The sequence below is a fragment of the Myxocyprinus asiaticus genome, chromosome 1 (genome assembly GCF_019703515.2).
Source record: "Myxocyprinus asiaticus isolate MX2 ecotype Aquarium Trade chromosome 1, UBuf_Myxa_2, whole genome shotgun sequence".
Classification (NCBI taxonomy): Eukaryota; Metazoa; Chordata; class Actinopteri; order Cypriniformes; family Catostomidae; genus Myxocyprinus; species Myxocyprinus asiaticus.
This window is the reverse complement of record NC_059344.1, coordinates 24488060-24500097: the sequence shown is the minus strand read 5'-3', so window position 1 is coordinate 24500097 and position 12038 is coordinate 24488060. Positions and strand designations below refer to the sequence as shown.

The 12038-nt window shown below is 39.5% G+C and overlaps 1 protein-coding gene across 1 annotated transcript; it reads right to left on the bottom strand.

The window, feature by feature from the left end:
- Nucleotides 1-3958: 3958 nt before the first annotated feature.
- mpdu1b (mannose-P-dolichol utilization defect 1b) lies at nt 3959-9834 on the bottom strand. The gene is made up of 7 exons (XM_051705623.1): nt 9702-9834; nt 6871-6936; nt 6646-6778; nt 6384-6469; nt 6151-6269; nt 5956-6066; nt 3959-5796 (listed from the first exon to the last, which is right to left on the bottom strand). Exons 1-7 carry the CDS (start codon nt 9823-9825, stop codon nt 5674-5676), a joined length of 762 nt encoding a protein of 253 aa, XP_051561583.1. The 5' UTR covers nt 9826-9834; the 3' UTR covers nt 3959-5673.
- Nucleotides 9835-12038: the final 2204 nt, after the last annotated feature.

The following is a 12038-nucleotide window of genomic DNA, read 5'->3' as shown; positions in this document are numbered from 1 at the left end:
CGGACTGATTGTGTTTGTATCCTCTGAAGTAGAGGAGGAAGCAGTCTGAAGGGAGGAAAAATGTACAAGGGTACAGGAGACCCTGAGGCCACTCCTGTGACAAGGCATCACTCCCCAGTGATGCCTGCTTTTTCTCCAGTGAGAAGAAGAGAGAGCAATGTGTTGATTCCCAAGAGGCAAAATGATCGACGTCTGCCATCCCAAAATGATCCCAGATTGTCCTCTCCACATCTGGGTGGAGACGCCATTCTCCTGGCCAGGGAACTCCCCTTGACAGCATGTCTGCAGCCTGATTGTGATGCCCTGGAAGATACACTGCTTTCAGTGAGAGGAGGTGTGGTTGTACCCAAGTGAGTAGAGTGTGGGCCACTTTGCAGAGCAGAGGGGATGTTAGCCCCCCCTTGCCTGCTCACATACGATGCAGCCACCACATTGTCTGTCCTTACTAGGACGTGAAGACCTAAGATGTGTGGCAGAAAGTGACTTAGTGCTAAGTGAATGGTCCACAATTCCAGCACATTGATCTGCTTAGATGTCCAGGGGGGTTCACAGAGACCTCTGGTCTATGAGCCATTGAGCACTGCACCCCAGCCTTCTAAGAAGGCATCCATTGAGACCAGTTGATGCTGCAAAACAGGACCCAACCTAGAGCCCTTCATGGTGTTCCCTGAATTCCTCCACCAATTGAGGGCTTTTAGCAGTCCCCGGGTGACAGGCAACATGCAAGTCCGATCTTTCTGAGGGCAGCATCCGGACCTCTGTAGACACCTCTGGGCTGGATGCATAAACAGAAGTACCAGTGGAGTGCCATGAGGCCCAACAGACTGAGACAAGTTCTCCACTGAAACATTTGACCATATCAAAAAAAGGACAGGCCATGAGAGGCTGTCAGGAAAACAGACATGCCCAGGGAGTCCAGGGTCATCCCAAGAAACTGAGCTCTCTGAGATGGACTCAGTCTGCTCTTCTCCTTGTTCAGCTGAAGCCCTAGGGATTGAATGTGACTGACAACCAGCTCCACATGCTGATGAAAAGTCTCCTTTGTGTGCATACCAACCAATCATCCAAATAATTAAAAATTCTCACACCCTGGCGGAGCAGGGGGTCAAGCACAGCATCCATGTGCCGTGTTAAAGTGCAGGGAGTGAGGGACAGGCCAAAAGGTAGAACGTGGAACTGGAACACCCTGCTGTTGAACGCAAACCAAAGAAAATGCCTGTGTCCTTCCAAAATTGGGATCTGGAAGTAGGCATCCCTCAGATCTATGCATGTGAACCAGTTGCCCCATTGCACAGCCTGTTTCACTCGTGGGATAGCTAACATCTTGAACCTCAAGGGTCTCAGAAAGCTGTTCAGACCCCTGAGGTCCTTGGCACATAAAAGTAACAGGAATAGAACCCGGTCTGTTCCTGTATAGCTCCTTTTTCAAGAAAAGTTCCTCTAACAAAGATTTATCTTCTGAATGACCAGAAAGTGGAGGACATATTCAGAACCCTTGAAAGGGGGGGCTTGGTTATAAATTGAAGCTGATAGCCCTGGGTCATTGTAGTGATGACCTAAGGATCATTTGTAATGCCTTTCCAGGCTGCCACATGAGTTGAAGTGGGGAGGAGACACAGCAAGCTCTGAAAACCATCAGAAACAAGACGGAGGTCCACTCTCCCATCATCTACGGGTAGCTGCCACAGACCCCCCCCCCCCAAGCTGATTGCTGACCCTCATTGTGAGTACGATGGTATCTTGACCAGTTTCTACCAACTCCTGTTGGGCTCTGTACTGAACTGGGGAAAAAAAAAACTAATCTCACATGCACATGCTCAAGCCTCACGTGCTTGCTGCAGCATCTCCGTTGCACTTGGCCCAAACATTGCCGAAGGTACCACAGGAAGCACCAGCAGGACGCACAGTCTGCTGGGTGCAGCTTTGATTGGGAGAGCCATAGGTGCCACCTTGCTGTCCACAAGCAAGCCATTGATCTGCCCACTGTGTTTGCTTGCCCTTTTGAAACCCTTAACAGGGTAGAAGAGAAAAGCTGAAGTTCAGCTATATTCTTGGTGCTCAGCGACTCATTGAGACCCTGCAACAGCTGATTGAGATAGATCTGAAAAATATCACCCGTGTTAGCCAGGCAAGATATCTTGGCAACATCACCATGTAACAGGTGCAAAATCCAGTCCATGGCTTGGGAGTTCTTGCTTAGTCCATCCGGGCGGTCAAAAAGTGATTTGGGTGGTGAAGTCACTGCAGCAATTGGCTGGTCAATTGAAGGAAGGGGACCACATCCAAATCTACCTGCCTACTAGACACCCTCAAGAATTTTAAACTAACTTAAAAATGGTGGGGGCTTGGTAGGTCACTCAAAATCAGGCAAGATGGGAGAGAGAAAGGGCCTGGATCACATCAACACATCAGCCACGTCAAACCAGGAAGGAGCTACAGCTGCCACAAAAACTGGAGGAACGTTCAAGGATTCAACTGTTCTCTCAATCTGGGATCACAGTGGCTGATCAATACTTTGCATAGACATGGCCTCAGAAAAAAGAGAATAGTCCAGGGGGGCATTTATCTCTAATATATCTGGCAAATACTGAGGCTGCCACATCTTGCCTATTGTGCTTTGGCTGGGGAGCACTGGTGGAAATACCAGCGTGTTTGCGCTTAAAATACTGCCACCGAGCCTCTCTAGCATTGTGAAATATAAACATTCAATATGGCGGAGGAGAGTACACAATGGCCACCGCAAAATACTCAGGGGGGACCCCACTCGGACTGCTATTTTTACACAGAGATAATAGGATGTATTTGACCAAAATTCCATTATCTTCAGCAAGCTAACACTACACTACAGCTGTGGAATAACATTAAACAACTATAGCTTTACTGTTCATCACTGCTTGGGAGCTGTGACTGATGCACTGACTCCGGTAATTGCTCTCTCTCTCTCTCTCTCTATCATTCTCTCCCTCCCTCAAACACACACACATCCTTGTTTCTCCAATGACTTGTTAGAAACAGCCCAAGCTGCCATTTCTAGTCCTAAAGTGATGTTTTCAATTTAGTAAGGAAAACGTACACATCTTTTGAACTAGCAATAGCAGATCCTGATCTGTGGTGTAACGTGTTTTTTTGTTTGTTTGTTTTTTGTTGTTTTTTTTGACAGTCCTTACTTTTTCCAAAATTTGTATGTATTTATACATTGAACAATTGTATATAAGCAATATCACATTCACAATAATGCTGTATGACCCTACATCAGCATGGCTGTGAACACCTGTGTAACTCGGCCTGCAGCCATATCTTGCTTGTGTGATACTGCTTATATATATATATACACTGGCGGCCGAAAGTTTTGAATAATGTACAGATTTTGCTCTTATGGAAAGAAATTGGTACTTTTATTCACCAAAGTGGCATTGAACTGATCACAATGTATAGTCAGGACATTAATAATGTGAAAAATACTATTACAATTTGAAAAAATGTTCAGAACTTCTTAACTGATAAACAGGAACTAAGCTGAGGAACTGCAGTGTGTGTGTGTCTGTATGTACTTTATTGATATGTACACTTACGGTGCTCTAGGTCCAACTGATCATTAGGAAGCAGAATCAAACTGTAATGATTTAAAATTAGGTAAACATAAAACATTTGTTAGTACAATGTAATTTGTATAAATATATGGAAATTAGGTTTCAAGTTTGAAAGCCCTAAAATTACATAAACTTTTTTTCTCTCTCTCTCTCTCTTAAATTGGCCACCGACTCCGTAGCGCCTCGTTGTGGCCACCAGTATGAAAATCCCTGAACTAAACTATACCAACTTCTCGCATCTGGATTTGCAGTGACTCTTTGCCTCTACCTGGTGGTACACATATATATCACAATCCTGTCCTTCAACCCAACATGTGAAACACACACACACACACACACACACACACAAAAAGAAGAAAAAAAAAAGAGAGAATACAACCTTTTATTCTGTTAAACTGTCTACAAGTGAATACATCTTCTTTTGACACATTTCACACTACAGATCAGGAAATGCTTTGTGAACAAACAGCAATGAACACTAGTTATCTGTTGGAAATGTTTGACTTAATGGTCAAAAGTTTGCTGTTACTTTTGCCCGTGGATCAGTTAAAACCGTAATTACAGCCATCTGGAATTTATAATTCTTGTAATGAATGGAAATAATGAATAATAGCTGTTCACATTAAAAAAAATTAATACAAATAAATTAATTAATTTCCTTTAACCTGGAGACAGCAAAATCATATATTTTTTTATTTCATAACAAAATTCCATCAAATTAAATTAAGTAATCTAGAACAAACTAATATTTTAGAAACTAAATATTTCAACTAAATTTAATTTTGTTAAAAATTACACAATACAATTTGATGGAATTTTGTTAAAGAATTAAAATCCTAAATCTTTAAAATAGGCAAATATATATTTTTAGTGATGAAAAAACCTGACCAACAACTGAACACTACCATTTTATTTGAGAAAGTGCTTTGTAGATTTTTTCCCCCCATATTTTGCCCAGTTCCCACTTTGATTTACAATACATCAGTCATTCAAGATTACACTTTGAATGCAGGCATTGATACTTCCTACTGAAAAACAACAGAACAATGACTCACTAAAATACCTATCCATAACATTACGAAAAATTATTTATTTTGTTGAACACATAAGAATGTGATACCTAGAGTGTTAAGCAACATGAGCTTTTCTAGGTTTGGAGTTTCTGGAAGACTTGAAATAAGTGTTCATGGGGGTGGATTTGTCTGCACAGTAGGAAAAACTAATGATGGGACTATTTAGCATACAATGACAAATGTACGTACGCTTAAAATATGCACATCTTTTTTTTCAGACTTTTACAATTCTAGAATTCACCTTTGAAAACCTTGGAAAGCTCATCTCACTCTGCAGTTTTGCCTCACAGATATGCCATATCAAAATACTTTAGATTAGTATTGCATTACTAAATTAGTATTTCTTTTTTCAGAAACAGAATAGATAAGAGCTGTCACCAACTGTTGCATTAAGGAACTGGTTTTCCAACCAGTTCTTCAAGACAACAGCAGGAATGAAGGGGAAAAAATGGGGAAATAACATAATTTCTAGTGCATGGGCTTTGATAAAAATACAGTCAGACAGGGTAATGTCAAGATTAAGAGAGAGTATGTCAGTACTAACACAAGGATTTTGTTGACAGCAACATGAAACATGACTAATCATAATCAGAGAAAATCAGTACACAAGTTTGTTGGTGCAGGGTTGAAGAATACCATGGACACTTCCCCTCCCTGAGCTAAGAAAATGGTCCAAGAAAGTGCTGAATTGGTAACCTGCTACCCTAACACAGAGTAAATAGAAAAACAAAACAGTCCTACAATTTATAGAAGGATCCCCCACTATACTGCACATTAGCTTTTTGGTCCATTAAAGGGAACCTGAAATAAATGAATATTTATACAGTATTCATCCCAGCATGTTTGTGCATGCACTGATGTTAAAAATGCCTTAAACAACTGAACAAGTAACAGTGCTCAATTTGACTAGAACCGTTGTTTTGATTCGGATACATTTCATCCTAAATCTGCTGTTCAAAGCACTGGTCACCGAATTAGAAATCTGCCTGCATGTCGCCTTTTGTTAGGATCTACTCTGCCTTCTTCTTAAGGGCAGGGCTTCTGTTCCAATAGTAAAGGACCTGAGCAGCGATCACACCATTACAAAAAGAAGATATGATGTAGGTGACAGCCATGAGGGAATCTCCTGTTTCCTGTACAAAGACATATGAAATTATCACAGAAAATTTACTCATGTTCTTGGGTACATTTCAAACTAATTTAAAATACAAACGCCAAGGAAGGTCAATAGCAAGCTAAGACAAAAACAACAATCAAACGTATTGCATGGTAACTCTTTACTGTGGTTATACCTGCACTGTAGTAAATATGCGCGCTAGGGAGCCTGCAAACAGTAGAAACACTGAGATGGCTGACAGCTGCCCAGTGTGGCCATTGCTGTAGTTGGTGCCAGCCTGAATTAACTGCAAATACAGAGAAAATCAGAAATAGATACATTTCTACTGGGTCAGCTGTTAAACAGGGCTGTTTCCTTGGGTCCAGCTTACCCGTCCAAAGATGATGGCTGGCATATTGGAGGCCTGCATGGTAGTGACAACGGACATGGGGGTCAAGGGAGAGATGACAACTGCCAATAGACCAAGGTAAACTACCAGAAACCCCAAACCTGTAAATAACCAAATCGGTCAGCAACACAGTCAGAATGTGAAAAACAATGACACTTGAAATTATTATTTTCAAAGTTTTAGACACAGTAGAAAGACACTACAAATGATCTTACCTTTGATGGTGTTTCCTCCATAGTGCTGGATGAGGAAACCAATGATCACTGTCTGAAACATGAGGAAAAGGGCCTCACCCCAGGCACTGTCAAGACAACCACATTAATATACACTGTATTTTATGTGTCCAGTTATCGGTTTTCACTTTGTCATTTGATAGTTATTAAACGATGCATGTATGGACAAACATGAACCCCTAATCATTCAGAATGAGTAATGACAATAGACTTTTGTACAATCATAAAAAACTGACTGATGTACCTGAAAGGGAAGCTGTTGGCAATACTGTAGGCCATTGTGCCTGTGATAGCAAACAGCTCCAGTAGTACAGAGTTAAAACTCAGGCCCTCAGCACTTTTAGCACCAATCAGCTTCAGAATCTGAGGTAGCTTCACTACCGATAAGCATACACAAAAATATCAGTGTTAGAGGAAATTGTTTGTGTGTTGTAAAGTACAAAAATTAAGGGAAGACACTAGTGCTTACCTAATACAGAGCCAAGGATAATCCCAATGCCCAAGCCTTTGCTGATTACAATCTTCAAACAATCAACTGTAGAGAACCAAAAGGCAACCTTCTGTCAACCTTCAGTAAGATTTGCAATACGGTTGTACGCAAACATGTTTTCGTTCCTGGCCATGTTTTTAGGTGATGTATCTTAACACAACCTTCTCAGCAAACATACTTTATCTTGAAAATTATAATGTAGATGATGTTTAACATTTAAAAATGTGTTAAAAAAAAAAAGAAAGAAAAGAAAAAAAAAAAAGCCATTTGCAAAGCAGGGCCTGACGCTCAACAACCATGGACTTCTCTTGGCAAATTACTTAAAAGCAGAGATAAAAATATCTAAATGCTTTCTGCTTGCAGTTTTAAAAAGATTGGTTCACCACCCACTCACCCAAATGTTAATTTTGCTAATTATATATGTTTTTCATCATTTGTCACATTTTTAAAAACAAACAAATCCATGTATTCAATCAACAAATAACATATTTCATATACTATTTTTGTTACATGTTTATTGCTTAATTGCATAATTTGTACTATTTACAAGTATTTAAATTGATTCGTTGAACACGTGCTAAATCCGGTACTGTCTCTTTTTTTTTTTCTCCCCAATTTGGAATGCCCATTTCCCAATGTGCTTTTATGTCCTCGTGGTGGCGTAGTGATTCGCCACAGTCCAGGTGGCAGAGGACGAATCCCAGTTGCCTCCACGTCTGAGATCGTCAACCCACGCATCTGAGATCGTCAACCCGCGCATCTTATCACGTGGCTTGTAGAGCACGTTGCCACGGAAACATAGCCTGTGTGGAGGCTTCACGCCATCCACCGCGGCAACCACGCTCAACTCACCACGCGCCCCTCCGAGAACGAACCACATTATAGCGATCACGAGGAGGTTACCCCATGTGACTCTACCCTCCCTAGCAATTTGGTTGCTTAGGAGACCTGGCTGGAGTCACTCAGCACGCCCTGGGATTCGAACTAGCGAACTCCAGGGGTGGTAACCAGCATCTTTACCACTGAGCTACCCAGGCCCCCGGTACTGTCTCTTTAACAAAACCAGCATTTCTGTAAAGAGTGTCTGTAAATGAGCGCATGATAACAAGAGAGACTCGAACGACTTTATCTCATATGTTCTATGCATGATTAGAATTAAATGTTTATTTTTTTGTTTCTGATCAACAATTGACTGTAATGAACATAAAAGGTATTAAAAGCGACATTATTCAATGACAAATGGGTTGCGTGGATCTCATCTTTGGACACTCAACATGCAGTGAAAGGATCTTGCTGCTGAATACTGCACCACTAAATTATACAATTGCTGGTGAGTGAAATCTGAACATTTACTGGCCAGAATGCGAGTTATTTTCTTTTCACTGTAGTAGAGGTTTGTACATAGAGTAAAAGATCGATCTTCGTATTTAAGAATCAATATCGAGATTGTTCAACTGAAGATCGCAATGCATCGGGAAATCTACATTTCTACCCAGTCCTACTCAGCTCTTTAGGTCCATACAATGCAAGGGAATTGTGACCAGAAATTTGAAAGTCCAAAAAGCACATAAAGGTAGCATAAAAGTAATTCATATGACTCCAGTGGTTTAATCCATGTCTTATGAAGCTATCCAATCGTTTTGGGTGAGAACAGACAAAAATATTACCAAATTTTTCACTATAAATTTTGACAGCAGCTTCCTTGACGATCATGATTTCAAGCTCGATTTCACTTCCTTGCACCATCTAGCACTCTGCACATGCGTTAAGCACTAATCATGATCGTGCCTAGAGACTGCAATGGAGTTATATTTTGGTCTGTTCTCACCAAACCCGACTGGATCACTTTAGAAGACATGGATTAAACCACTGGAGTCTTAAGCCCAAACTCAGCCCAAGTCTAAACTCCTGAAGAGAAATAGTGTCTCGTACAGTCATAGCGTGCATGTGCCACCCGCCTGTGTATGCGCGCACGTCAAATGGAGCATACTTTGACAGGCTCGCGTTTGACTGCACGCAGACGCTGAGCATTCACGTCAAAATCGAAGTATACTTAGGGCTTTATGGATTACTTTTATGCTGGCTATATGTGCTTTTTGGAGATTCAAAGTTTTGGTCACCATTCACTTGCACTGTGAGTACCAACAGAGCCGAGATATTCTTCTAAAAATCTTCATTTGTGTTCTGCAGAAGAAAGAAAGTCATACACATCTGGGATGGCATGAGGGTGAGTAAATGATTAGAGAAATTTTTTTTTTGGGTGAACTATCCCTTTATTGTTCCAGAATGCCAATGTCATTCAGAGTGGGAAAAACTGTTTAAGTCAAGACAAGATCTAATATACCAACAAATGTCATGTTTACATTTCTTTGTGTATGTTTCTTTACATTTAGAAAATCAACAGAACATAGGTTGTCTGACAGTATCATGTTCAAGTTTAGACCGTTTTACGGAAATTGTCGATGCTTAACGAAAACAGAATGAGACTAGCGTCCAGTAAGATCGTGCCATGTGTTTGGTTACGCCTCTTGACAGCTGACCAGTGATCCTGCCTTTAACTTCGCAGAATTTTTACTGACATTCAATAAATGTAATAAAATTGCTGTGATTAAGAATGTCTGTTGTTCATGCGAGAGAGAGAGCCAACAAGACAGTGAATAACACAGGCAACTCCTAACTTGCCGAAGTGACAAGTGCTCTGATAGAAGTTCACTGTCATTGAATCGCTGCCAGTCCACCAAGTAGGAAGCATTGTGATATCATCCGTTTCACTGTCGAATTAACACTAAACTAGTCAGATGTGCTCTTACCGTGCAGAAGATTGAACTGTAAGAAAAACTCGTCATAACATTTTTCCGGCATTAAATAATTAACAAGTACATCCTTGAAAGGATCCATGAACGATGTTGCCAAAGCTGCTTCCGATGCCGCCATGATGCAAAACGTCAGATTGTGACGTCACGTGACGTCGTCCTTTATCGGCATTCTTCCGCTGTGTTTGTGGAAACCGTTCATCGACTTGTGTTCCGCGAACTGACTTGATGCACTTGATACATGATACATTTATTAAAAGCCATTTAACTCCTCTATCAGTGAGTGCAAAGAGATGTCGTATAATAAAACATAAAAGCTAACAATAGCATCGAGTCAAATATAGTAATACAGGGTGATAATGGGCAGTTACAGTTTCCCAAACACAAATAACATGACACACATTTCAATGGAACATTGAAGGTGCATTCTGTCCCACCAGGATTACCAAAATGACTGAATTTGCTGCGGCTTTTTTTGGGGTTGTTTTGCAGTGAAAACTCACAAATCATCATTGTAATTGTGTTAATTACATTGAAGATGCAATTACATGTAAATATTTTAGTGCATAATAACTGAATATGCAGTTAGCAAGCTAAAAAAAAAAAAAAAAAAAAAAAAAAATTCCACACAAAAGTACCATACATTTAGTTGAAAGCAGTGGATATTGGAAGACCCTTAATTATTGTTGTATTAAAATGTTCTGCCTCAGAGAATGCAAGAAAACATATCTAAGTTTAAAATAGATGTACAATAAATCTGTAAGTTAAAACCACAAATGAGGATTCAATAATTAGGCCTGTTGCCATTATTACATTGTCTGATATTTAAATCTGGTATATGGCCATATACGAACAAATACAATTAGAGTTCATATATTTGAGCATTTATGTACACATTTAAATTCCATTCAAGTATATATGTTACATATGTGAAAATTGCCACTTTTGTCATATATATTGCATGTATCTATATAAGTGACCTTTTTATATCAGTAAAAACATTTACGAACACTTTCAGCACACAAGTGTTCAGCATAAATTGCCATTTTCAGATTCGTAGCCTACTGTATTAATAACACTTCAAATTCTAATCATATTTAATTACACAACTAGTGGGGATTTTTTCAGGAATGATAAAAACTGCAAGCTACCGCAAATAATGCGGAGATTAGCTGAATTTACAAGAATTGTCGCGATCGCAAAATCCTGGAGGGACTATAGCTGCTCAGAGCAGGCATAAATGCATTTACACAGCAATAACAACTGCATAAATAGTGTTATGAGATTACTGTTTCAAATGCAGAAACATGAAACAATGCAAATATTAAGTTATTCTTTTAAATATGAAACTAAATTATGAAATATATGCTCTGTCATAACAGGCTGTTTAAGGCTGCTCTGATGCTGCATTTCATTTAAGCAGCATCAGAGCAGCCTCTGATTCTAGGGGCTGAGGTGGGACAGAGAAGCCATAATTTAGTCTGACTTTTGCATCTTTACACAGAATTTTGAGCAGTCTCAGAGCAGGTTTTACTCTGCTGTGTAAAGACGCCTTTAGAAAGAAATAGATTGTGTTGAATGTCACATTTTGCAAATTATTAATACACATAAAAACATTATGGAACAAAGGTTTCCCCCTCTAACACACCAGTATGGTAAATCTTGCACGCCATTTGTTTTGCTAACAACCACATTATTTGAAACTAAAGCTAAGGTCAAATCATCTTTTTAAAGGAATATTTTGAGCTCAAGTTAATGTCAATAGACAGCATTAGTGGCATAATGTTGATTATTCACACAATTAATTTGACTCATCCCTCAGAAATCGAGGTAACACTGAGGTTCTTACAATTGATTAAATGGGGCCAATTTTTTAAGGGTTTAAAAGCAAAAGTGTGAAGCTTATAATACATTAGTTGTTCTGTTAAAACTAATGTATTATTTGAGCTGTAAAGTTGTTTAAAGTATCGTTTTTACGGTCGTTTTAGGGTTTTAGGCTTTACGGTGTTAAATCTTCATGACAACGAAGTTGTAAAATTGGATATCATTTTATCACACTAAAGTTATGTTAACGAATCTATTATTTAAGTCTTTATACTTTTGAAACAGTGAGTTTTAACGTTTATGGACTGGTCCCATTCACTTCCATTGTGAGTGGCATACTGTAAGCCAGATTGATTGATTTATTTTTAATAAAAAGAGGGATGACTTGAAATTAATATTTGCGGTAATCAGCATTATGTCATAAATGCTGTCAATTGAGCTTAACTTGTATTGAACCTGGAATATTCCTTTATTGATATAGAACAGAGCAGACTATCCAGGTTTTAAAAC